This window comes from Dendrobates tinctorius, unplaced genomic scaffold (genome assembly GCF_039654945.1).
Source record: "Dendrobates tinctorius isolate UK_male_01 unplaced genomic scaffold, ASM3965494v1 ptg000292l, whole genome shotgun sequence".
Classification (NCBI taxonomy): domain Eukaryota; kingdom Metazoa; phylum Chordata; class Amphibia; order Anura; family Dendrobatidae; genus Dendrobates; species Dendrobates tinctorius.
Genome location: NW_027361959.1, coordinates 2,697,680 through 2,724,236, shown reverse-complemented (window position 1 = coordinate 2,724,236; position 26,557 = coordinate 2,697,680). Strand labels below are relative to the sequence as shown.

The 26,557-nt window shown below is 43.7% G+C and overlaps 1 protein-coding gene across 1 annotated transcript in view; it reads right to left on the bottom strand.

Moving 5' to 3' along the window:
• The window catches only part of LOC141072848 (cGMP-dependent protein kinase 2-like), a 323,665-nt gene that overhangs the window by 181,890 nt on the left and 115,218 nt on the right, over positions 1-26,557 (bottom strand). Inside the window, exons 4-6 of the mRNA XM_073560030.1 lie at positions 19,851-19,964; positions 12,276-12,381; positions 5,385-5,448 (exon numbers count right to left, since the gene is read on the bottom strand). Of these exons, the coding sequence (XP_073416131.1) occupies positions 5,385-5,448; positions 12,276-12,381; positions 19,851-19,964 (284 nt within the window). The remainder of the gene's footprint in view (positions 1-5,384; positions 5,449-12,275; positions 12,382-19,850; positions 19,965-26,557) is intronic.

The window sequence follows — 26,557 nt, the reverse complement described above, 5'->3', positions numbered from 1 at the left end:
ACATCATTAACAAGCATTGGAAGGTTTTATTGACAGATCCTACACTTAAAAAGATTTTGTCATCTTCTCCACAATGTGTACCTAAGCGATCGGTGAACCTGAAGGACCAGTTGGTCCATAGTCACTATGAACCTCGTAAAAAGAAATTTTTGGATCCTCCACCTGCTCAAGGATTCTTTCCCTGTGGTCACTGCAAGGCGTGCCTCAATTTGACTAAAGGTAAGTTTTTTAAGAATTGGGATGGATCTCGTCTTTACGAGATACGAAAATATTTAACTTGCACATCCAAGGCTGTTGTCTATCATGCAGAGTGTCCATGTGGTAAGGTTTACGTGGGCCTTACCACACGTGAACCCAAGGTGCGTGTTAGAGAACATGCCTTGGATATTGAAAAGGCCAGTACAGTGGAGGATGAGACTCTTTTAAAGACCTTACCACGTCATTTCAAGAAATTCCACAACTGTAATTCTAAAGCCTTAAAAATTAAGGCCATTGATCAGGTAGATCTGGATTCACAGGGAAGTGATGTTGGGAGGGCTCTTGCTCAGCTGGAATGTCGCTGGATCTACTGTCTTGGTACTATTAGTCCATGAGGTTTGAATGAAACCATGGGTTATTCCCCTTTTCTCTAAGGATGCATCTTTTTATGGGGGGGTATCTTTCTTTTGGGTTATTCTTTGTATTTTAATTTTACTTTTAATTGTTTTTAACAATTCTCTTGATTCTTTATAGTGTGGACGGTTTTTGTCATTTATAAACTGAAGAGGTCTTCATTTGGATTTTTCTACTATGGAAGTGGTGACAGACTGGACATGGATTACAGAGTTCTATGCTCATTTTTATTTTTACTTTATTTTTCATTTTTTCATTATTATTTTATGTTTCATCACTATTATATATTTTTTTTGTCATTAGTATAAATATATATTTATATATTTTTTTCACATTGGGCGAGATGTATATAGGCATCTATGCCTTATTTAAAATGAAAATATAATATTTATGTCTATTTGTATTGTGTATACACTATTTATATGTGCAATATATGTTGTCACTTTATGCAGTTTTCTATGTGGTTGACATTATAATTTATTTTGATATATATGATATATATGTATATGTTTCATCATTGTATGACATATATGCAACCATATATTCTATCAAGGCACTTTGCACTTTTATAAAGGGTTAATTTAGCTTATAACAGTAATCACATTATGCACTTTCTGGTTCATATCTTTGGGAACCATTCTCGCTCTTTATCTTGTTCTAAGTCCGGAAATACTTGCAGTGCGCATGTGCGTTTACCCCGACCTCCGATTACTTCCTAAAGCATTCAGACACTGACACGCAGAGTTTATAGCTTGCGTGTTATTGAGCGCTGATAAAAGGAAGTATATTAGGAAGGAGGCGGGCGAATACATCATGCACCGTAGCAAGTTCATACCGTTCTGCTCCACCTTCTTTTTCTTCTTATTGGCTGTTCGCCTCATAAATATTCAGATACCCCTCACCCTGACATGCCCCCGGAAGAAGCTGGCGGCAAAACGTGCGTCGGGGTGAGGGGACGCTGAGCCACACGTGTCTGATACTAGGTAATAGTCTCCTTCTCTACTTTATATGCATATTATAATACTGTTTTTTCACTTGGCGATGTTTATATGATAGCGGTTACATCTATACCTACTTTGCTACTTGCTATGGCACATTAGAATATCTACCTTTTATATGGTGATTTTTCTGCCTGTATTACATGAATGCTGGAAGTGCTTGTGATAAAGTCTGGTATTTAACGGTGCCTATACTGAAATAGTTATTATTGTGCCTATTTTGCACATTATATTTTACATAGCTAATCTTGCCTACATTATATATATGTGAAAAGTGCTTGTGTATTGTTTTGTTCTAATCTTTGCATGCTGTATTGCAGCTATAGGGAGGCGTGTGATAGTGTACTAGCATAACATATTATAACAATATAGTGTACTGCAGACTTTACATGGGTGTTTTCATGTACCCTCTATTTTGCTCAGTGTCCCCAGACAGCATTATGCCTTTCAACTTTTTTGGTTTTGTATTTTAAATAATTTTGAATAAAATTCTTTTTATGCTTTTGGGATCTCTTCGTTTTTCCCTTATTCTAATGATAAATGGGAGGTTAGAGTTATATAAGTGTATGGAGTTTGTAGTAACAGAGACTTGTCTGGGATCTGTACTTGATTAGTGGGACAGGTCTAGAGTCTGTAATATTCTAGGGTCTCTGTGGCGCTGGTCTGAGGTCTACATTAGTTATAAGTAGTTTGAGCCAGGATCTGTGCTAGCTAAAGAGGTCTGGGTTTTTCCTTGCTTTGTCAGCATAAATAGTTATTCTCAAGTTCTTAAATGGTTAACATTGCAGACTACCTGGAAAACAAGCAACATTGCAATTTAATTTTTGTAAAGCGCCCTCCACTTTCTTTGGTAAGCAGAAAGAAGTGAGGCAGGGGAGCGTAACCCTTCTGAAACTAAATGATGAGAAGACCCCTTTAACCCCTTCACGATGCAGCCAATTTCTTTTTGCGCTTCCTGTTTTAACTCACTTTCTTCCCAGAGCCATAATTCTTGTTTTACTGTCCAAATAGATATACTTGCAGGAAGAGTTGCTGGAAAAGGGGAAAAAAATTCCAAGTGTGGGGAAATTGTGAAAAAACACAATTCTGACATTATTTTTTGGGGAATTGTTTTTATGGTGCACATTTTCTGGTGCAAATGAGCATGCAATATGATACTTATTAATACGATTACGGTGATACCAAACATTTCCAGTTTTTTTATTGTTTTAGTGGTGAAAAAAAAACAGAAGTTTGCCCCCCAAAATTTTGGGGGTTGAGTCGCCGAGACCCGTAATATTTGTATTTTTCATCTGATGGAGCTATGTGATGGCTTATTTTTTGCAGGGTGAGACAACACTTTTATTAGTACCATTTTGGGATAGATTTAACTTCTCACTTGCTTGTTACAGCCTTTTTTTGTGGAATTTCAGTGACTAAAAAACAATTTTGGGGCTCTTGAATTTTTTCCATTTATGGTGTTTACCAGTCGGGTTAATTGTTTTTATATTTTGATAGATCAGACTTTTCTGAATGTAGCGATACCACATATGTGCATTTTTTTAAATATCTTTATTTTCAATGGGGGAAAAGGAGGGTGATTTGAACTTTTAATTATTTTTATTTTTTCTTAAACCTTATGTTTTTTAATTTTTACTGTTATTGTTAGCCTCCTTAAGGGACTTAAAGTTGATCCATTGTGCTATATACAGGGATGCAGCATCACGGTCTCCTTTGGAGGTCATCAGTTGACGTCCAGCTGTCATGACAACTCATTGGTGACCCAACTCATAGACATAGATAATGACATGCCCGCACTTTGGAGAAAGTTAAATGCCACAGTTATAGATTGACCGCAACATTTTACAAGTTAGCAATTACAGATGGAGAAGTGCTGGGCTAGATCCTGGCTATAATACACAGCCATCACCTGATGGGTATGGGGCAGGCACGCGGCGTGAGCCCGCTCCTTACACCCGATTCTGACATGCGTTGTGCGGATGTTGTGAAGGTGCTAAAACTAGAGCTGCCAGGTCCTGGTACATAACTGCTCTATAGCATCTATGCCTCTGCTTCAAGAGGGAAGTTAAAGTCTTGTTCTATGTCCGGCTGTAAAATGGCCGCTCTCTTCTTCCGAAGCCAATATTAAACACATAAGAAGAAAAGAGGTTTCCACTTTCTAGTCACATCTCAAATCTGTTTGTATTAATCTATTCTGCCGCATGTTATCACTTGTCAGAAGGAAAAAGCAGTCAAAATTCCATAAAATACAAATTTTATTAGAAGATATTAAAAAAATTGTATAAGGACATACAGTGCATTGTTGGGGAAAGACAGAAAATGTAACATCATCATGGTCAAAAAAGGAATAACCCCACTGCACGCATCACACCAGGAAATAAAGTAGTATTGGATGTACGTAGATTACCAGTAATTGGCCAGGGAAGGAGTGGCAAGGAGTGTACAAAGACATCACCATATAGCCAGTTAGGAAAATGTCCTTTTAAATAAAAGACTTCCCTGTCCTTAAAGAACACACAACATACAAACCTGATGCTATGCTACCCCTGAGGAAGGAGTCCTTTGTCTCTGAAACGCGCATCGGGGACCGGATTGACCCCACTGCCACCACTGCTTCCAGGTATCGCAATATAGCTATTTGCTTTTATTCCTGATGCCTCACATAGCATCAGGTTTGTATGTTGTGTGTTCTTTAAGGACAGGGAAGTCTTTTATTTAAAAGGACATTTTCCTAACTGGCTATATGGTGATGTCTTTGTACACTCCTTGCCTCTCCTTCCCTGGCCAATTACTGGTAATCTACGTACATCCAATACTACTTTATTTCCTGGTGTGATGCGTGCAGTGGGGTTATTCTTTTTTTGACCATGATGATGTTACATTTTCTGTCTTTCCCCAACCATGCACTGTATGTCCTTATACAATTTTTTTAATATCTTCTATTAAAATTTGTATTTTATGGAATTTTGACTGCTTTTTCCTTCTGGGTAGTTTCTATTAAATGTGCAGTTTTCCCTATACTGGTTAGTCTTAATATGTGGATCATGATATACAATATATATTAGTGATCATTTTCTATGGCCGTGTAATCATTGATTATCCGGCCTCCACATTATTATGTCTTCTGCCTATTTATTATATTATGTTATCACTTGTGCAGAATTGTAGACAAGACAGTCACAGTCACCAGACCTTTAGTTGGGGACTCCCCTGCCTTCCACATTTGCATATCGTAAATGGTATTAATGGATAATATAATACTACAGATTCAGACATCATCATCGCTAGTCTCGTTTCTCCTTATAGTCTCAGTATGGCTCTTCAAACTATGTTTGCTCTGAAATGCTGGAGCGTTTCAAAGAAAAACATTTTTGTCTGCAATCATGCAGGCAGGCTCTGATTCATGCTGCCTTTAGTTTGGGCAGCATGAATCCAATGACACTTTTCCTTTAAGTGACTATTCTGATTGCTATGTGGATGGTGCATGTATAGCATTAGCTTCACATTTTACTCAATCGCTACTAATTAATTATACCTTTTAACCAGGATATGCTTTGGCCGCGATGCACTTGCATGGATTTCACATGTCAAATTAATTCAATGTATGCGTGAATCTCAATAGTAGAAAATGTTGGAAAACATTTGACAAATTCAACTCTACTACATTAAAATATGAAACATCACAAAGAAACAGACTTATATTAGTAATGCAAATATACTGTATGTATAGTACTAATCTAGCATATTTCTCAATCAGCGTCAGTAAATACATACAACTTCCAGGCAGTCTACTATCTTGGAAAGCTTCTCCTCGGGTAAATCTTTTAACAATGAAACACTAGGAAAAAAAAAAAAAGAATTATTAAAAAACAGTTATATTCTTGGAAGAAGCATTTCAAATGTTCTTTGACAGCTCTGTAATACATTTGCCACTTCTTGTCTCCGTTAATCAAGATTTTTCTCCTACTCTTTCCCAGTAATGGAAGTTGCCCACACTTCTTAATGACTTCCTCAGAGTCAGTGCTGAGTGTAAGCGAAGACATCACATCGCTCCAGCACATGGCTTGTAATAGGCAACGACTCTGTGTCCCAGATACATAAAGATTACCCATCGTCTTCCCCTGTTCAGTGTCCTTTTTGGTACCGTGCCCTGAAATAGTCTGCAATGAGTTTAAGGAACTGTTGTCTCTGCCTGCAGGGGTCATTTAAGTAATCCACGTGTATTTCAATGAAAACTCCTTTAGATTTGCATTAGTGAACTAATAATGGAAGCACCGATGCTTCCTCAGAGCCAGGCATTATTAGCATTAAGATTGTGGTATGATTAATAAGTCATCTGACAGTTTACAGATAATGGCCTCGCAGTGTGAAGCAGATAGGAATGGAAGTAAGCAGAAGATTACATTAACAGTTACACAGACAGCATTATAAGAAGATATATCTAAGCTTTGTAACACAAACAACAAGAGGTTACAGTCTATTTCTAGCTTCCATAATGCTAGATTAATTTATAAAGTAAAATATATGTAATAACTTTTCAAAAAGTATTGATCTAAAATTTTCCTTTTTGTTTTCTACAGACCTATATGGCCTTATCCTAAAAATGTGCTTTTATCTGTGCCCAATTTTTCATATGTTAGATTTCTGTGGTTGGCAAGAAGAATGAGAAGAATGGCATGAGATGTAGTCAGTAGAGATGAGCGAACCTGAAGTGAAAAGTTTGGTGTTCGTATCGGACAGTTAGTGTCTGGTGATAAACTTCGAACACTTGACTTTCCCCGGAAGTCCGTTGCAATGTTTGGAGTTATGAGGGAAGTCCAAGAGAAAGAGAGAAAGAAGAGAAACTATTTTCTAGATCCAAAGGTGGGGTCCTCATTATTTTCAATGGGGTACAGGTTCTGGTTCAAGTTCAAGTGCAGGTCTGGTACCCGAACTGAACTATGGGATAAAGATTTGGTTGAGTACTAGAACCCAAACTTCCACAAGTCTGCTCATACCAGGTTACTAACTGACTAAGTGATAGGAAACAGAGGGTGCTTATTAATGGGACACACTGTCACTGGGCCAAGGGTAACACTTGGGTACGAGGTCAGAATGAGGACATTTTCTTTTTAATGTATTTATTTGTGTTGAGCATTCCGATACCGCAAGTATCGGGTATCGGCCGATACTTGCTGTATCGGAATTCCGATACCGACAACCGATATTTTTTCAATATCGGATGTCGGTATCGGAATCGGAAGTTCAAAGTTGATTGACAGCCTGACGTCATCATGATGCGCGGTGTGTGCGCATCATGATGCGCCGTCATTTCGGGCCTTCCGGGGGGTCTCTGCCGGCCTGCCGGGGGGCTGTGCAGGCTCCGGTGGTCTGTGCCGGCCTGCCGGGGGGCTGTGCCGGCCTGCTGGTGGTCTGTGCAGGCTCCGGGGGGCTGTGCCGGCCTGCCGGGGGGCTGTGCCGGCCTGCCGGTGGTCTGTGCAGGCTTCGGGGGTCTGTGCAGGCATCGTCCGATGGGACTACAAGTCCCATCGGGCGATGCCTGCTACCATGACAGTGATTGACACATTAGCCAATGATGGGACAGTAGTAGTCCCATCATCCGGCTAATGTGTTGAATGTAAAAAAAAAAAAAAAAAAAATTACATGCTACATACATGCTACATACATACAACATGCATACTACATATATACTACATGTAACATACATACTACATATATACTACATGCAACATGCATACTACATGCATGCTACATACATGCTACATGCTACATACATGCTACATTCATACTACATATATACAACATACATACTACATATATACTACATGCATGCAACATGCATACTACATATATACTACATGTAACATACATACTACATATATACTACATGCATACTACATACATGCTACATACTACATGCATGCTACATGCATGCTACATACATACTACATGCATGCTACATACATACTACATGCATGCTACATACATACTACATACATGCTACATACTACATGCATGCTACATACATACTACATGCATGCTACATGCATGCTACATATATACTACATGCATGCTACATACATACTACATGCATGCTACATACATACTACATGCTACATACATACTACATACATACTACATATATACTACATGCATGCTACATACATACTACATGCTACATACATACTACATATATACTACATGCATGCTACATAAATACTACATATATACTACATACATACTACATGCATGCTACATACATACTACATGCATGCTACATACATACTACATGCTACATACATACTACATACATACTACATATATACTACATGCATGCTACATACATACTACATGCTACATACATACTACATATATACTACATGCATGCTACATACATACTACATGCATGCTACATACATACTACATGCATGCTACATACATACTACATGCTACATACATGCTACATACATACTACATATATACTACATGCATGCTACATACATACTACATGCTACATACATACTACATATATACTACATGCATGCTACATACAACATATATACTACATACATACTACATGCATGCTACATACATACTACATGCATGCTACATACATACTACATGCTACATACATACTACATACATACTACATATATACTACATGCATGCTACATACATACTACATGCTACATACATACTACATATATACTACATGCATGCTACATACATACTACATGCTACATACATACTACATATATACTACATGCATGCTACATACAATACATTCATACAATACATACATAGACATACAGTACATATAACATAGAGTAACATACTTACAAATACTTGTCACATTGTTCCCCGAAGCCATTGTCGTGTACGGAATAAATATTAACATAACAAACCACAAAAATACTCACCCATGATCCGAAGCAGTCCACGAGTGTGTCCGACGATCTTGGGTAGAGAACTGCAGCATCAGCTGATGCTGCCACTCTCTATGGGCTGCAGGAATCCAATGACGGAAGGTAGGTATCCTTCCGCACTGTATTCCTCCGCCACTTAAAAAAAAAAGTCCCTAGTCTCACTTTATGCCATTCCCACGCAGCAATGGCATAAAGTGAGACTAGGGACTTTTTTTTTTAAGTGGCGGAGGAATACAGTGCGGAAGGATACCTACCTTCCGTCATTGGATTCCTGCAGCCCGTAGAGAGCGGCAGCATCAGCTGATGCTGCAGTTCTCTACCCAAGATCGTCGTGGGACACACTCGTGGACTGCTTCAGATCATGGGTGAGTATTTTTGTGGTTTGTTATGTTAATATTTATTCCGTACACGACAATGGCTTCGGGGAACAATGTGACAAGTATTGGTAAGTATGTTACTCTATGTTATATGTACTGTATGTCTATGTATGTATTGTATGAATGTATTGTATGTAGCATGCATGTAGTATATGTAGTATGTATGTAGCATGTAGTATGTATGTAGCATGCATGTAGTATATATGTAGTATGTATGTAGCATGTAGTATATATGTAGCATGCATGTAGTATATATGTAGTATGTATGTAGCATGTAGTATGTATGTAGCATGCATGTAGTATGTATGTAGCATGCATGTAGTATGTATGTAGCATGCATGTAGTATGTAGTATGTATGTAGCATGTATGTAGCATGTAGTATGTATGTAGCATGCATGTATGTATGTAGCATGCATGTAGTATGCATGTAGCATGCATGTAGCATGTATGTAGCATGCATGTAGTATGTAGCATGTATGTAGTATGCATGTAGTATATATGTAGTATGTATGTTACATGTAGTATATATGTAGTATGTATGTAGCATGCATGTAGTATATATGTAGTATGTATGTAGCATGCATGTAGTATATATGTAGTATGTATGTAGCATGTAGTATGTATGTAGCATGCATGTAGTATGTATGTAGTATGTATGTAGCATGCATGTAGTATGTATGTAGTATGTATGTAGTATGTATGTAGCATGTAGTATGTATGTAGCATGTAGTATGTATGTAGCATGTAGTATGTATGTAGCATGCATGTATGTATGTAGCATGCATGTAGTATGTACTGTATGTAGCATGCATGTAGCATGTATGTAGCATGCATGTAGTATGTAGCATGTATGTAGTATGCATGTAGTATATATGTAGTATGTATGTTACATGTAATATATATGTAGTATGTATGTAGCATGCATGTAGTATATATGTAGTATGTATGTAGCATGTAGTATGTATGTAGCATGCATGTAGTATATATGTAGTATGTATGTAGCATGTAGTATGTATGTAGCATGCATGTAGTATATATGTAGTATGTATGTAGCATGTAGTATGTATGAAGCATGCATGTAGTATATATGTAGTATGTATGTAGTATGTATGTAGCATGTAGTATGTATGTAGCATGTAGTATGTATGTAGCATGTAGTATGTATGTAGCATGTAGTATGTATGTAGTATGTATGTAGCATGTAGTATGTATGTAGCATGTATGTATGTATGTATGTAGCATGCATGTAGTATGTAGCATGCATGTAGCATGTATGTAGTATGCATGTAGTATATATGTAGTATGTATGTTACATGTAGTATATATGTAGTATGCATGTTGCATGCATGTAGTATATATGTAGTATGTATGTTGCATGCATGTAGTATATATGTAGTATGAATGTAGCATGTATGTAGTATATATGTAGTATGAATGTAGCATGCATGTAGTATGCATGTTGCATGTAGTATATATGTAGTATGTATGTTACATGTAGTATATATGTAGTATGCATGTTGTATGTATGTAGCATGTAATTTTTTTTTTTTTTTTTTTTACATTCAACACATTAGCCGGATGATGGGACTACTACTGTCCCATCATTGGCTAATGTGTCAATCACTGTCATGGTAGCAGGCATCGCCCGATGGGACTTGTAGTCCCATCGGACGATGCCTGCACAGACCCCCAAAGCCTGCACAGACCACCGGCAGGCCGGCACAGCCCCCCGGCAGGCCGGCACAGCCCCCCGGAGCCTGCACAGACCACCGGCAGGCCGGCACAGCCCCCCGGCAGGCCGGCACAGACCACCGGAGCCTGCACAGCCCCCCCGGCAGGCCGTCACAGCCCCCCGGCAGGCCGGCACAGACCACCGGAGCCTGCACAGACCCCCTGGCAGGCCGGCACAGCCCCCCGAAAGGCCCGTACAGACCCCAGAGAGGCTGTACAAGGCAAAAATAGGGTTTTTCTTATTCCGATACCGGAAGTCCCATAGACTTGAATGGGACTTCCGGTATCGGAATCGGCGATACCGATACTTTTTTTTAAGATTGGCCGATCCATTCCGATCCGATACTTTGAAGTATCGGACGGTATCGCTCAACTCTAGTATTTATTAATGAACTTGTAAAAGCATATAAAGTAAAATTGTATTATTTGTAGATGCTAAACTTTACAAGGTAAACAGCAAAGAGGAGGATAATTTAATAATGCAAAGTGATTTATCAAAGATGCAGAATTGGGCTGAGAAAAGGCAATTGAACTTATATGTAGATAAATGTAAGGTCATGCACTTGGCCTAAGGAAGTAAAAAGTACAATTATGTACTAAATGGTAAAACACGGTAAAACTGTCACTGAAAAAGACTTAGGTGTATGGATGGATAAGACATTCAACTTTGAGACCAATGTCAGGCAGCTGCTGCCAAGTCATCTCATATCATAGGATTCATTAAAGGAGGCATAGATGTTCATGACAAGAACATAGTTTTGCCTCAATACTGATCACTAGTGCAGCCACAATAAGAATAATCTGGGATTTTATGTCGACCATGGTTATTAAGGTCTGCAATGCCAAAACAAGTTATCGAACTTAGGGTTATTCAGTTTGGAAAAAAGAATGCTTAGGGGCGATTTTTCTAATGATCTTTTCACACCTAGACCTGCAATGATGACAAGGGGGGCATTCTCTTAGATGATATGCAACTGTGTAGGAGTCGCTGGTGCCATCTTGACGGAGCTTAATTTTCTTTTTTCTATAGTAAAATGGCGCAGAACACGAAAGATGCTACTGCGCGGCCGCCGGCATCATTTTGATTAAGATATTTTTTTCAAATAAACTATATGTCTAAATAAAACAAAAACAGGCATATTATCTACCGTATCATGCTACAGTGCAGGCGCCACCACCGCCTGCCTGATGATTGTGATTTTTTTTCAAACCATATTATATGCTGTATGGGGGAAGGTCACTGAGGGATCATAAGCCCATAAAGATGAATATCTAATCACAGCACCACATGAAGACCCCCCCCCACACAGGCCGCCCCAAAGCACGAGCATTTCATTAACTCAAAACTGAAAATAAAGATTACACAACTACCACAAAATGGATTTCATCAACCAAGATATCATTTTAATCAGTATAACGTCGCCGACCTGACACTGTCTGTAGGTTACTGTGCACAATCCTGTTGACAGGTTCCCTTTAAGGTAAGCATTCAGGTAAGGAGTCTCAGACTATTGGTGGTCTCATGTTTTCTCTTTTTATATTTGCTTTTTATGTAGGGGTCACAGCTTACTGTGTTATTTTAGAACACAAAAAATGCAAGGTTTGTACAAGCAAAATTGTATTACATTACCTGCGGAGAAAGCTGAAATATTCCTGATGCTGAGCCTGTGCTGAACTCATCATAATGTTCTGGAAAACCTGCCTATCCAAGACCCAAATCTTGGCATCTGTTACAGCTGCAAACAAATATGCAACCTATTGGTTAAAATATTATTCTTAGTCACCAATGCAATATTTAACAACATATTTCTTGAAGAGTTGTCCCCCTTGGCAGTGCACGCTATCTACCCAAATTACCAAGGCAAGGTTTAATAAGAGCTAAGCCTGGATCTTATCTCTTTCCGAGTTCATCTGAGGCTGAGTTTGGCACATAGAGATGTAAGTTACTAGAGTTAGGGACCACCCATATGAGGTCAGTTTTTGGTTGGTGGATGGCTTATATACATTGTTTGATCATCAGATGTTAACGAAGCACCTCCTGCTACTTTTTATTTTACATGCGTAGCAATAGCGGAATTCATGTATTCATTAATTGTAGCATGCTAACATATAGTGTAAGGCCCCGATTCATGGCCTTTGCACCTGCTTTTTGCCTATATGTGTTGTGGTGTAGTTACCACTATGTCAGCTAGGGGGCGCTGCGTGGGTGTCCCAGGACGGGTGTACAGGCACATTCAGTATGGTAACAGGAGCAGGGTCCTAAATGACCATTATGGGTCTCAAGGTGGGTGGCCTTGGGATGCAGGCTCCAGGGTGTATTGATCAGCAGAGGTACTGCTGATCTTTCTGTTACACTGTGTCAGGGAAGCCTGTGTGTGTCTATACAACCTTTAGTGATGTCATAGCCATGTGATCCCCTTTGGGTGTGGTTACAGGGCTATGTAATTGAGGTGTTTGGCACATGTGAGAGAGTGTGAGGGAGTCTGTCAGAGTGTGGACAGACTTCCCTGTGTCCAGGTGGGACACTACAGAGAGTGGCCTGTGTGCTAAGGAAGGAGAAGCCTTCCTGGGTCTGCGGCTGCAGATAGAGCACTGCTCTGGACATCGCCCTGGCCTATGTATATTAGTTGTATATGGGGAGGACTACACCTCCCAGCATGTGCTGAGACTCTCGGTCCGAGTCTGAAGCCACGGACGTTTATGTTCTTTTGTGCCTAAGCTAGAGGCTATTTTGGTGATATGCTGAGTTATGGTTTATGGAGCAAATAAACCTCATGAACTTTGGGAAGAACCTGCCTCATGATTGTCTCCCGCTGCACTAGAGCGAGTCACATCCCTACAATTGGCGGAGAACGCGGGCAGCGACTCCCAGAAGCACATGTGGCAGTGCTGGCGATTCTGAGCCAGGAGAGCAGACGGTCTGACAACCGTGAGTAATACTGACCGAGGTCAGAGAAAGTGACTGTGTTAATATTTGTGGGATAGCTCTGAGAAGAGGCGTCCAGGAACCTGTGTGGCCAACACAGGTAACAGACAGGAGTCTGTGTTGCACTGACCAGGGTCAGTGAGAGACTGTGTTCCTGGAGGGGTCAGTGAGCAAGGTCCTGGAGGGTCAGTGTTGGGAGGAGCCCTGAAGCACGTGCTATGACCTTGGACCTGGTGAGGCGTGTGTTGGGCAGTCTAAGGCGGAGACGGATGTCCTGAAGAGCACTCGCTGAGCCCCTGGACCTGGTGAGACCGGTGTGTTGGGAAACCCTGGGAGGAGGGCTGCTCCCTGAATAGCACCCGGTGTGCGCCTGTGTGTTGGACGGTCTCAGGCGGAGACGGTACGTCCTGAACAGCACACGGACAGGACATGAGAGACTGTGCATGTGTTTTTGTTTTTTTTTTCTTTTCCTCTGCAAAACCTGAAGGTGCTTGCTGTGGCTCAGTGGGGTCACGAAGGTCTCGCAGCACAGGGACCTGGTGTTTTCTTTAAGGGATCTGCCCTGGGAGCATTGGTAGCAGACGCTGTCTGTCTACACCATCCTGCTGCAGCTTTATTGCATGTGACTAAGCGGATACAGTAGTTGTGACTTTACACAACTATTGAGGGTGAGTACCCTGTATTATTGCTGCATAACCCATTATACCTGCACTGGTAAGGCCCTATGGGCGCACTTTTGTGGCTTTTTTATCTTTGAGGGTGACAAGCGGCTTCCAGTAACCCGGCGGGATTACGAAGGTGACAAGCGGCTTCCGGTGGATCGGCGGGTCCACGAAGATGGCGCAGCAGGAGCTGCAGTGACACCAGCCGCTGTGTATGTGTGTGAACAGCAGCTGGAGGTGCCGGTGATCAGTGACAGCAGGAGCTGTGGTGGTGCCAGCAAAGACTTGTGTGGTATCGTTAAAAGACAAACTGTACTGTGTGAACTGTGGCCTAAGAGGTTCTGCAGGACGGACATGGGGAAATCCCAAAAGGGGGCGGTGACCCAAAAGGGGGCGGTGACCCAAATTGGAGTGGTAACCCAAAAAGGGGTGGAGTTCCAAAAGGGGGCGGTGACCAAAATTGGGGTGGCAACCCAAAGCGGGGTGGTGGTCCAGGAAGGGGCCAAGTGTGAAGAAGTGACAACACTGGGTGACTCAGTAGATATGTCTGGAGTACCGCAGTGTATGTGCAGGTCTTTTTCAGAATGTGGAATATCCTTTCTGGGTAGTAATGACGGGCCACAGATGTGTACAGTGATGCTGCACCAGGAAGGAGCCTTTGGTCGGCTGGACTCAGAGAGTCAGGTGACTCTGACAGGAACGCCTCTCGTTTTCTCTCTGACCGAGAAAAATGTCAGGGTTCGCTGTAAACACGGGGTCACGGTGAACTACGCAGTAGACACAGTAGTGTTTGAGGGGACCAAAGGTGGTGAGTGCCAAGGTAGAGGGATACCACGGGACTTAGTCTATGCCTGGGAGAGGGGCCGGGACTTTCTTTTGTTTGATGACGTTTGGTCGGACGATGGAGATGCTTCGACTGTTGGGCAAGCAGACACTGAGACAGTGACGGCTCCTGACATGGACAGGTCAGAGGTAGAACTGACCAGAGGAAGAAGTACATCTGCCCAACTGATGGACCTGACGTCTCGTGATAAGACAGATGGTGGGCTGGGAGATGAGACTACTGGACTAGACACATTGGTGCTGGACGGTAACTGGAGGGTTCACTCGACTGGTGTGACTGACCCAGTGGTACCCTTTGATGATATAATTAAAGAGGTAGTGGTGAGACACGTGCTGGCCAAAAGAGAACAAGATCATGAGATACAGCTGATAAAGGAGACTATAACAGAACATGTCGAACGGGAAAGAGTCCTAAGGCAAGCAGCTGAGCACAGAGTGGATGAGCTGGAGAAGGAAGTCTCTGAGCTCAGAGGTCACCTGTCAGCATGTAAAACCATGAACAAGACCCTGTTGGAAGATATGGAGGTGCTCAGAGAGGCCCAAGAGAAGCATCAACAGGAGATTCTCAGGAGAGAGGATCAGCGTCGCTACCTGGCAGAGGAGCGAGATAAAGTTCTGCAAGAACTCAGTGGAGTAGTAAAAGGTCTTCTGCAGAAGAAGTGGATGGGTGAAGACGTACAGCGGCCGTGCCCGACTGATAGCAAGGCAGAACTGCCAAAGCCCATCTTGGAAAAGGGTCCTGAAGACTGTAAATCTCAGGAAGATGGTGAACCAAGAGCTGCACAAGACAGTCACCCGGTCTTGGCAGATACCTTGAGGGAAGTGTCCGTGGGGAACCCAGAGCCATCTGTCCAGGATGAGAGCAAGTCCATGACCTTCAAGTGCGTGATGGAGGTACCCGAAGACGTGCGAGAAGCGTGTGCCAGCGACGGTGTGCATGAGACCTTTAAAAAGGCAGTAAAGGCCTATAGTGTGAGCTGGGCACCAGAAACAGACCAGTTGGTGATACTGGCAGAAACAGAAGACACAGAGAGAAGGGTGGCTGTCCTGAAGGAGATGCACCTACAATGTCTCCGCACGAAACAGATGCTCGTGGAGCGTAATAGGAAAGCCGCTCGACGTCTGGAGCTTGCAAGGGAAGCACAAAGTCGGCTGGGCTTTGTGGAAGACATAATTCCGGTACCCAGAAATCTGGTGGGGAAAGTCATTGGCAGACTTGGAAAGGTGATGCAGGAGATGGTGAATCGATCCTGTGTGAAGAGAGTGAGGATCCCACCTGCTGGTGAAATCCAAGTCGTTATTGAAGATGACATGGTTCCTGTCATTGTGGTTGGTTCGGTGGAAAGCATTGGGAAGCTTCGCATGCTCCTGGAATATCGGGTAGCGTACCTGAAGGAGATTGAGCAGCTAAGACAGGATCGACTGCAGATGAATGAGCAGATAGAGCACGTCAGGTGGCGTCCACCTCCAACCCAAGGTGTAAGGACCCGAAGGGATCCTCCAAGGAATGAAAGGACAGGTAGTCGAAGGCAAGAACGTCGAAAGTCCGCAAGTGGCCGTTCTAATCGTAGTAACATAGGCACAAGACCCAGTGGTGGACATAGTGACAGAGGGTCAGACTCAGACCAGCCAGTTGGCCCAGCTGGACGTGGGACTCATGACCGTGTGAACTGGGAGAGCCGGCCAGTGAGAGAAAGGTCGGGTGACGGAGCGCACTGCAAACAGGTGGAGACTAAAGAGTGTCTGATCACACTGACGGACGTTGATGGGAAGGCCAAAGCCCAAGGCCGAGATACTGACCGCTGGGGGCGGGGGAGGCCTAACGTGAATATGAGGCAGTTTGACTACCGAAACAGACGGAGATGGTCCTCCCGACTGGTAGGGCAAGGTGACATGGGTGCCAGGTCTCAAGATCCCTGGGTGATGTCATGTGTTCAACCCCACAAGTTTGAACAGAGGGGGGAGGTATGTGGTGTAGTTACCACTATGTCAGCTAGGGGGCGCTGCGTGGGTGTCCCAGGACGGGTGTACAGGCACATTCAGTGTGGTAACAGGAGCAGGGTCCTAAATGACCATTATGGGTCTCAAGGTGGGTGGCCTTGGGATGCAGGCTCCAGGGTGTATTGATCAGCAGAGGTACTGCTGATCTTTCTGTTACACTGTGTCAGGGAAGCCTGTGTGTGTCTATACAACCTTTAGTGATGTCATAGCCATGTGATCCCCTTTGGGTGTGGTTACAGGGCTATGTAATTGAGGTGTTTGGCACATGTGAGAGAGTGTGAGGGAGTCTGTCAGAGTGTGGACAGACTTCCCTGTGTCCAGGTGGGACACTACAGAGAGTGGCCTGTGTGCTAAGGAAGGAGAAGCCTTCCTGGGTCTGCGGCTGCAGATAGAGCGCTGCTCTGGACATCGCCCTGGCCTATGTATATTAGTTGTATATGGGGAGGACTACACCTCCCAGCATGTGCTGAGACTCTCGGTCCGAGTCTGAAGCCACAGACGTTTATGTTCTTTTGTGCCTAAGCTAGAGGCTATTTTGGTGATATGCTGAGTTATGGTTTATGGAGCAAATAAACCTCATGAACTTTGGGAAGAACCTGCCTCATGATTGTCTCCCGCTGCACTAGAGCGAGTCACATCCCTACAGTGTGTTGTGTGCCTTTATTTTTGTTTGCATCCAATTCATTCTTCAATTTGCACCTTTCATGTAGTCTATTTTATATGTGGTCTCTTTTTTTGCTATGTTTTCCACCTTGTGTATGGAGTTTACTGATTCAAATGTTTTTGCTTGATTCATCAAAGTCACAAAATTTGGTACAATTTCACTCCATCTGCCCCAAGTGTATTCATGAATACACAAATGATGTTAGCATTTTGCCTCGATTTTTATGATTTTTGGTGCCCAAAGTCGCAAAAACAGTACAAGACAGGAAAAATGTATGTATTTTTCTACCTTTCATCAAATTCCTGAATTACATGCACCATTTTGATGAATTTGTCACCAAAAATGACACTTACTACACAAGACAAAAAATGGAAGGTGACTTAAAGAACTCTTAAATGATGAATCGAAGCCAGTTTGTATATTGGTCACAGCATGCACCAATACATTAATTTAGTAATAGAAGGACCTACCTTGTTCTATATTCTCTGCATTACTCTATTGTGTCATTCAATATAATTTATAAATGTTTTTTAATTATTTTAATATATGTTTTCCTGGAATTAAAGTCAGCCTAATCCAAAAAAGAGACCTTCAATAGAATTGGTGATAATCACTTCTCAAGACCCGATTCATCAGACATACCAGTCATCTGTGGTCATTGAACAGGAGTCCTGCTGACATAAGGCTACTTTCACACTTGCTTTTTTTTGCAGCGCGTTTTCCCCGCAAAAAACGCATGGAAAAAACGCATACAAATGCTGCGTTTTTTCAAGCATTTATATGTGCATGCATGAAAAAATGCAACGTTTTTATGCGTTTGTATGCGTTTTTAGTGCGTTTTTACCGCGCTTGCGTTTTTTCCCAACATTAGTTGGCCTCAACAAAAAAATCAAGATAGGGTTAGGATTAACACTAACCCAAACCATGACTTTACTAACCCTAACCCTTAACCAAACCATACTAACCCTAACCTTAACCCTAACCTTAACCCTTAACCAAACCATACTAACCCTAACCCTAACCGTAACCCTTGACTAAACCATACTAACCCTAACCCTTGACCAAACCCTACTAACCCTAACCCAGACCCTAACCCTAAACCCTAACTAACCCTAAACCCTAACCCTTAACCAAACCATACTAACCCTAACCCAAACCCTAACCTTAACCCCCCTTAACTAACCCTAACTCTAACCCAAACCCCTAATTTTCATTGTCTAACCAATGGTCAACAAAAAAACGCATGCGCAAAAAAATGCATACATGAGCATGCCAATGCGCACGTATGCGCACCCATAGACTTACAATGGGTGTCTTGCTGTAAAAAAACGCATTGCGCTCGCATGCATTTGTTTGAGGCAAGTCGGACGCCCAAAAAATGCAACAGGATGCATTTTGTGCGCCCGAGCGCACACCACAAAAAAACGCATGCGTGTAAAAACGCATACAAGCGCATGTGTATGAGCACAGAAGCGCATCCCATGCAAAATATAGGGAAAAAAGCGCATGCGTTTTTTAGCGCTAAAATACAGCGCAAAAAAACGCAAGTGTGAAACCAGCCTTAAGAGGCTCTTTTGATTAGCTGGCCTGGCGGGACACTCATGTGATGATGCAGCAGACTGGCGGCTAATCAGAAGAAGAGTCTTGGATGTCGTCAGGTAAAGAGGCAGTTCTCAGGGCTCCTATTCAGCGACCACAAATGATCGACATGTCTGATGAATGAGGTTATGAGAAATGACTGACACTAACCCTAACCTTAAATTCCTATATTGCCATAGGTATCCATAAAAGAACAAAATTGAGAGTTTTTCTATGATTCAGATAGGCGTGAATGTACCTCTACCCTATGGAAGTTGTAAAAGTAATATAAGAGATTCTGTGGATCATTTTTACTCTGCGTATTACTGGTGAAACACATTACATAAAATCCATGTTTTATTGCTCAGAGAAGGTTAATTAAAATCAAATAAGACACGATGAACAATGTTATGGGGATTCCAACTTAATGAAAAAATAAAAGGATGTAATGACATAGATATTCCTGATGTATTGCTTATTGTTTTTATTATGTGGAGTATGATTGTGGTTAGCCGTAGTAATGACTCATACCTTTCACAGTGGCTGTTCTCTTGCAGTTATAGAGAATTGCTAATTCCCCAAAAGCAGTCCCAGGATGCATCTGCCCAAGCAGCCGACTGTTCTGTATAACATCAAGCAGGCCCTCTGCAAGAATCAAATAATCACATTAACCGGAAAATATTGTTCGACCACTGTGTAGTTTTACCTAGAGGCTACATACATATATATGGGAGTGTACGAACACGAAACAATGAGCACCAGAGATCAGGCATAGCAGGAAGATCATGCATAATGCCTAGCAGAAAACCTTATATAGAAATATATTGGTAACCAAGCCCTAAACTAATAAGAATTAGGCATTCTCACAAAAATGTAACAATGAGTAAACTAAGTAAATACATTTTGTTAAAAAACTTCACCTGCCTATATCCATTAATTCAAACAGTATAGATGCATCAATCATAAAGAGCAACAATAAGATACATTATTCTATATAAGTAATGGCAACATTTTTAGATGTTTTGCCTCTCAAATTAGGCCTCATTCACACGTCCGTGTTTAAACATGTATGTGAAAAAAGTGATACCAGTGTCATCAGTGTTTATCATCAATGTGTCATCGCTGTGTTATCAGTGTATGGTCCGTGTGTCAGTTTTCATCATCAGTGAGTCATCCTTGTTTGGTAAGTATATCCATTTTTACTATCAGTGTGTCTTCAGTGTTTGGTATGTGTATCCATTTTTACCATCAGTGTGTCATCAGTGTTTGGTCCGTGTGTCCATTTTTACCATCAGTGTTTTGGATCAGTGTGTCATCAGTGTTTGGTACGTGTGTCCATTTTTACCATCAGTGTGTCATCAGTGTTTGGTCCGTGTGTGCATTTTTACCATCAGTGTCTCATCAGTGTTTTGGATCAGTGTGTCATCAGTGTTTGGTCCATGTGTCCATTTTTACCATCAGTGTGCCATCAGTGTTTGGTCCATGTGTCCATTTTTACTATCAGTGTGTCATCAGTGTTTTGGATGTGTATGTCATCAGTGTTTGGTCCATGTGTCCGGTTTTGCCATCAGTGTGTCATCAGTGTATGTTCTGTGTGTCTGTTATTATCATCAGTGTGTCATCATTGTTTGGTCCATGTGTCCATTTTTACCATCAGTGTGTCATCAGTGTATGGTCCATTTTTCCATATTTCCCATCAGTGTTTCAACAGTGTTTGGTCCATGTGTCTATTTTTTTCATCAGTGTGTCATCAGTGTTTGGTCCATGTGACAATTTTTACCATTTGTGGGTCATCAGTGGACAGTCCGTGTGTCCAGTTTCACCATCAGTGTACCATCAGTGTTTGGTCCATGAGTCCATTTTTGCCATCAGTGTGTCATCAGTGTTTGGTACGTGCGTCCGTTTTAACCATCAGTGTGCCATCGGCATTTGGTCCATGTGTCCATTTTTGCCATCAGCGTGTCATCAGTGTTTGGTACGTGAGTCCGGTTTTACCATCAGTGTGTCATCAGTGTACAGTCTGTGTGTATGTTTTTACCATCAGTGTCTGTTTTTCACTGAATGTTTGCTAGAAGGTGCTTGGGAAACCGATATCAGCTTTTTTGTTCATACAAAAATAATGTAGGACACATGTATGGTAAAAATGGACAATGACCAAAAATGCAAAAACAGTGGGTATAGCAGTGTTGAAAATCGTCCCATTTTCTGCACACAAATAAAGAAATGACAAGAGATTTTGTCCTCACCCTGGATAATCCTAGATTCAGCCAATAAATTGGGGTTGGCCAATTTTGGGGCAATTTTTTGGTTTTACATAAATGTGACCACTGCAGTCACTTGCACGATGGTCACATATTCCTGCTGGTCTCTGTGCAGGCCAATTACAAGATGCAGTCGTGACTTAATCAGTGTGGCCAGTGATTGGCTGCTGCTGTTATTTGTCTGTTCAGATGAAGCATGAAGAGACTGGTGGGGGCTCTGCGAAGTTTTGGCACAGGAGTTGTAGGGGATTACTAAGCTGAGCGTTATTTAATATTTTTACCATTCTGAGAGATTTTTTTGGAACAAAGCTAAGTGACCAGACTCTTTAAAGGGCTTTTACTTTTTTCTTAAAATTGAACTCACAGATCGTGCTTCTAAATAGAAGCAGTTTTGCAATTTACTGCTGATTAAACTTTTCAGCGATTCTTGTGACACTAACTCTTTTCTTTTGCTTACAGCTCATTGCCTCGGATACTATACTGACCACCACTTTTAGACACTACTGAGTGCTAGTGTAGGGAAGGTGACCTGACGGACGGACGGACTAGTCTGAGTGAAGAAGGAAAGGTTTGCACAGTGTAGGTAGGTGTCGGTTATTACAGTGGGAAACAGCTAGGAAAGTGTAGTGGACGTGAAGTGCCTTGGGTTGACCATTAGATGGCAGGGAGGAGTGTGAGCAAAGGACTTGACATCAGCTTAGGGCTTTAGAAACCGTTGGTCATGGGGGGCGTGGTGACAGTGACAGTTTCAAGGAACCGGGTTAGCTATAAATACTGAGGGAGGGTTCCAGAAAGTTCCAGTCCCCAGGGGGAGCTCCAGTGACAGGAGGACTGCGACAGTCTGTGCGCTGTGAGGAGAATCCAAACCAGGGGGACTGAGGAGAGAGAACGTCAGGGGGGTGGTCCTGACAGGAAAGTACCACAGAAGGGACGAGGCACTGGGTGTGAGATACCGTATTTGACACGACGACTGATCAGTGTAAGCGCTGTTGGTTTACGGGCCTAAGGCAGCCACAGTGACGGACCTGTCAGGAGCGTCGACGAGGGGACGGTGTGTGCAGACACGTCCCTAGTATAAAGTACGGTGTGAGAAGCGGTTCTGGAAACGGAGGGCCGACAAGGGAAGCGAAGTAAAGTGTATTGCTTTGAAGTGCGGTATACTGTGGAGGCTGTCAAGTGGATGGCCAGAGAATAAAGCTTGGACCTGTTAAACCCTGAACTTGCCTCCATCTTGTCTCTGTTTTGTCTCTGCGCGGTAAGAAGAGGGACCACCCCCCCTAGTCCAGCCCTCACACCTCTACAACATTTGGCGTAGTCGGCAGGATCGCCTCCGCTAATACATCATCTTCTGCGGCAGGCCTGCCTTAAAGGATGGAGAAGGACTTGGACTGTGCTGCTTGGATAATAAATACCTGTGGATAACAATTGGCTTACCTGTGGATTACAAATTGGGAGCGCTGTGGTGACTCCGTGGTGCTGCGCAAGATGGCGGCATTACTACAGCGCAGGGGAGAGGTCCAGGTGTTTGCAGTCGTGTTGAATGGACTGGGACCCCCTCCAATGTACCCCCGTGGACAGCAGTATGTGCCCGGAGGCCCACGCTCCCATGTACTGGACCCTGGCAGATGGGTGGAAAGGCCTGCCGACGCCCCACCCAGCAGGAGGAGTGGCACAGAAGAAAAGCTTGGCTGTAGCTGTCTGGCGCCATTCGATTGCTGCCCAATGGACGGTATGAGACGCTGCGGGTGTCGAGGCATCGGCCGCCTAGAGTGGCAGTGGCGGCAGGGGATGGAGCTGTGCCAGAAGTCGCCCTCAGAGCCACGGGAGAGCAGCGGGATGCTGAGCTGGGGAGCGGAGCCTGAGCGGAGTCAGCGAGAACGGCCGCCACCAATACCAGCAGAGGACTTCTCAACGGAGCCCCCGAGTTTGGGGGAAAGACCCGCGGGACAGTGGAGCGAGGGACGGAGGCTGCGGGTGAAGCTGCGTATTGATGTGATGGAGGCCGCAGCGCTGGGGAAGGTGAGAGTACCCCCGGCACCACCAGTGCCTCCGCCAGCGGCCCTCATCATTCCGCCGCAGCACGCTGCCCCCTGCGCACCGGAAGGTCTTGGTACATCGGGCCCGGTGGTGTATGCAGAGTTGAGCAAGGCCCCTGCTCAAGTCCCTGAGGTACCCCGCCTGGAGCCGACAGTGTGGAAGTCATCCAAAGAAGACGCTGCTGCGTTCCCCCTGCTGATAGCAGCTGCGTCGTTGGGACCGGCCGTTACTCCGGCTCCAATGGAAGTAGTGGATGCGGCCTGTCCTGAGGCCGTGGTTATGCGGCTGCTGGAGTCGACTGCAGCCGACTCAGTGGGCCCTGTGATTCCAGCCTCCGAGGACCCGGTTGTCCCCATTTGCCACCTGGCCCCAGCGGCGGCTGAGCCGCAGAAATCATCAGCCGCCTCTGATCCACACCCTTCCTCGGTTAAGTCCCGCCCACCAGACTCCAGGGCTCGTGCCGGACCCTCTGTTTGGGTCGCAGGAGTTATAGAGAAGAAGAGGGCCAGGGGGCAAGAAGTCTGGAACCTGCTCCATGAGAGGGGAGAGGCTGGCATGGCGGCTGCACGACCCCCGGGACGGCTCGTTTATATTAACTTGCAGAAAGGGACACTTCTTGCATCCTGGGAGCTCCACGGTTGTGGGGTCCCTTACTACTGACCACCGAAAGGAGGATTGAACTGTCAGGAGTTCGTTGCACCGTTGTGCAGGTCAAAAGGACAGTTCGCGGTCAGATTTTTAAAAAAAAAAAAATGTTTATCTGTGATTTTTTATTTCTGTTTTTCTATGTTCCTCTTACAGGATAGTCCATGTTTACTGGTTAGACTGACAGAGAGGGGATACTTAGAAGAGAGGAGTGTTCAGGTCCAAGGAAGGGGGAAGAAAGAAGACATGCAATGTTTTTTGTTATTTGTTGGTTGTAAAAGCAAGAGAAAATGAAATAAAAAATTATAAAAATGGGTACTTGTGATATTGTAAAGTTGTTTTGGTGTACAATATGCACAAGAAAATGCAACAGGTCCGGGTAAGGGAAGGTCTGCGGGACCAAAGGAAAGTGTGAGATCAGGTAGGGATCTAAGAGTTGAGGAGGTCTGGGAGACCGGGACGCCGACCATGACATGTTATTGAAAGAAAGGAAAATGAGTTGGAAGACGTGAGAGAGACAGCCGTCCTAGGTCAGGTCCCCAACACCACGGACACCCCTGAAGAAGGAAGGCGGGCGCTGGTAATGATCTGGAAGGTAAGAGACCTCGATCATGGCGTACCGAATAGTGGAAGGTGACAGTAGGGGAGAGTAGGGGAAGGTACACGCCATAGAGAGAATATGGGTGTACCTAGCCCAATTTGAAAGACGCTGTCATGTGGCGTGCGCGCTGGTGAGTAGCAGTAGGCTGCTCAGAGCATAGTGCTCCCAGTATGGTTCGGCCCCCGCAGATAGTGGGTTTGGCTCAACAGCTGGTCCGACAACAGAATGTAGGTGTAGCTTCAGAACGACGAAGGCAGGGATGACGATTGTCAAGGACGACAATGGACAAAGGAAGGGAGAGTGTAGGGAAGGTGACCTGAGGGACGGACAGACTAGTCTGAATGAAGAAGGAAAGGTTTGCTCAGTGTAGGTAGGTGTCGGTTATTACAGTGGGAAACAGCTAGGAAAGTGTAGTGGACGTGCAGTACCTTGGGTTGACCATTAGATGGCAGGGAGGAGTGTGAGCAAAGGACTTGACATCAGCTTAGGGCTTTAGAAACCGTTGGTCATGGGGGGCGTGGTGACAGTGACAGTTTCAAGGAACCGGGTTAGCTATAAATACTGAGGGAGGGTTCCAGAAAGTTCCAGTCCCCAGGGGGAGCTCCAGTGACAGGAGGACTGCGACAGTCTGTGCGCTGTGAGGAGAATCCAAACCAGGGGGACTGAGGAGAGAGAACGTCAGGGGGGTGGTCCTGACAGGAAAGTACCGCAGAAGGGACGAGGCACTGGGTGTGAGACACCGTATTTGACACGACGACTGATCAGTGGAAGCGCTGTTGGTTTACGGGCCTAAGGCGGCCACAGTGACAGACCTGTCAGGAGCGTCGATGAGTGAGGAGGGGACTGTGTGTGCAGACACGTCCCTAGTATAAAGTACGGTGTGAGAAGCGGCTCTGGAAACGGAGGGCCGACAAGGGAAGCGAAGTAAAGTGTATTGCTTTGAAGTGCGGTATACTGTGGAGACTGTCAAGTGGACGGCCAGAGAATAAAGCTTGGACCTGTTGCACCCTGAACTTGCCTCCATCTTGTCTCTATTTTGTCTCTGCGCGGTAAGAAAAGGGACCACCCCCCCAGCCCGGCCCACTGACTCTACATTTACAGCTTACAAGCTCTTTTATTTTGTGCTTGTAAGCATTGTTTTGAATCTGGTCAGGATCACTGGAGTGTTCTGTTGCCTCCTAATCCCAGCCAACTTCAGAGCAGTGTTTACAGGCTATAATCTAGCAGTGGTCGGTCTCCTAGGCAACAAGTTGTAAACAAAAGAAAAGTGTTACTAGCTCAAGAATTTATGCAATTCCAGCAATACCTATCTATAAGGGTTCTTGCAGACGATTGTACTTTTGGTCTGAGCGCGATTCGTCAAAATATTGGATCACACTCAGAGCAATGTTATTTCATGAGGCAGTGCTCCTGTCCGATTTTTTTTCCTTGGGCCGAGGAAAAAAATTGCAGCATACACAATTTGCCTTCAATAATTGGATGTCCCTCACCAATTCATGTCTATGGTTCCATGGAAAACCTCGGACCTTCATCCAAGTGTAGTCAAGGGACAGACTGGATGGAGAAGATGGAGAAACTTTTTTATTTTATTTCTCCATATCCGAGAAAAACTGGTCCAGCTCTGATCAGAGTCCGATCAGCACGTGATTAGCATAATAGCACTGATTTTCTCGAATAGAGAGCATATGGTCATC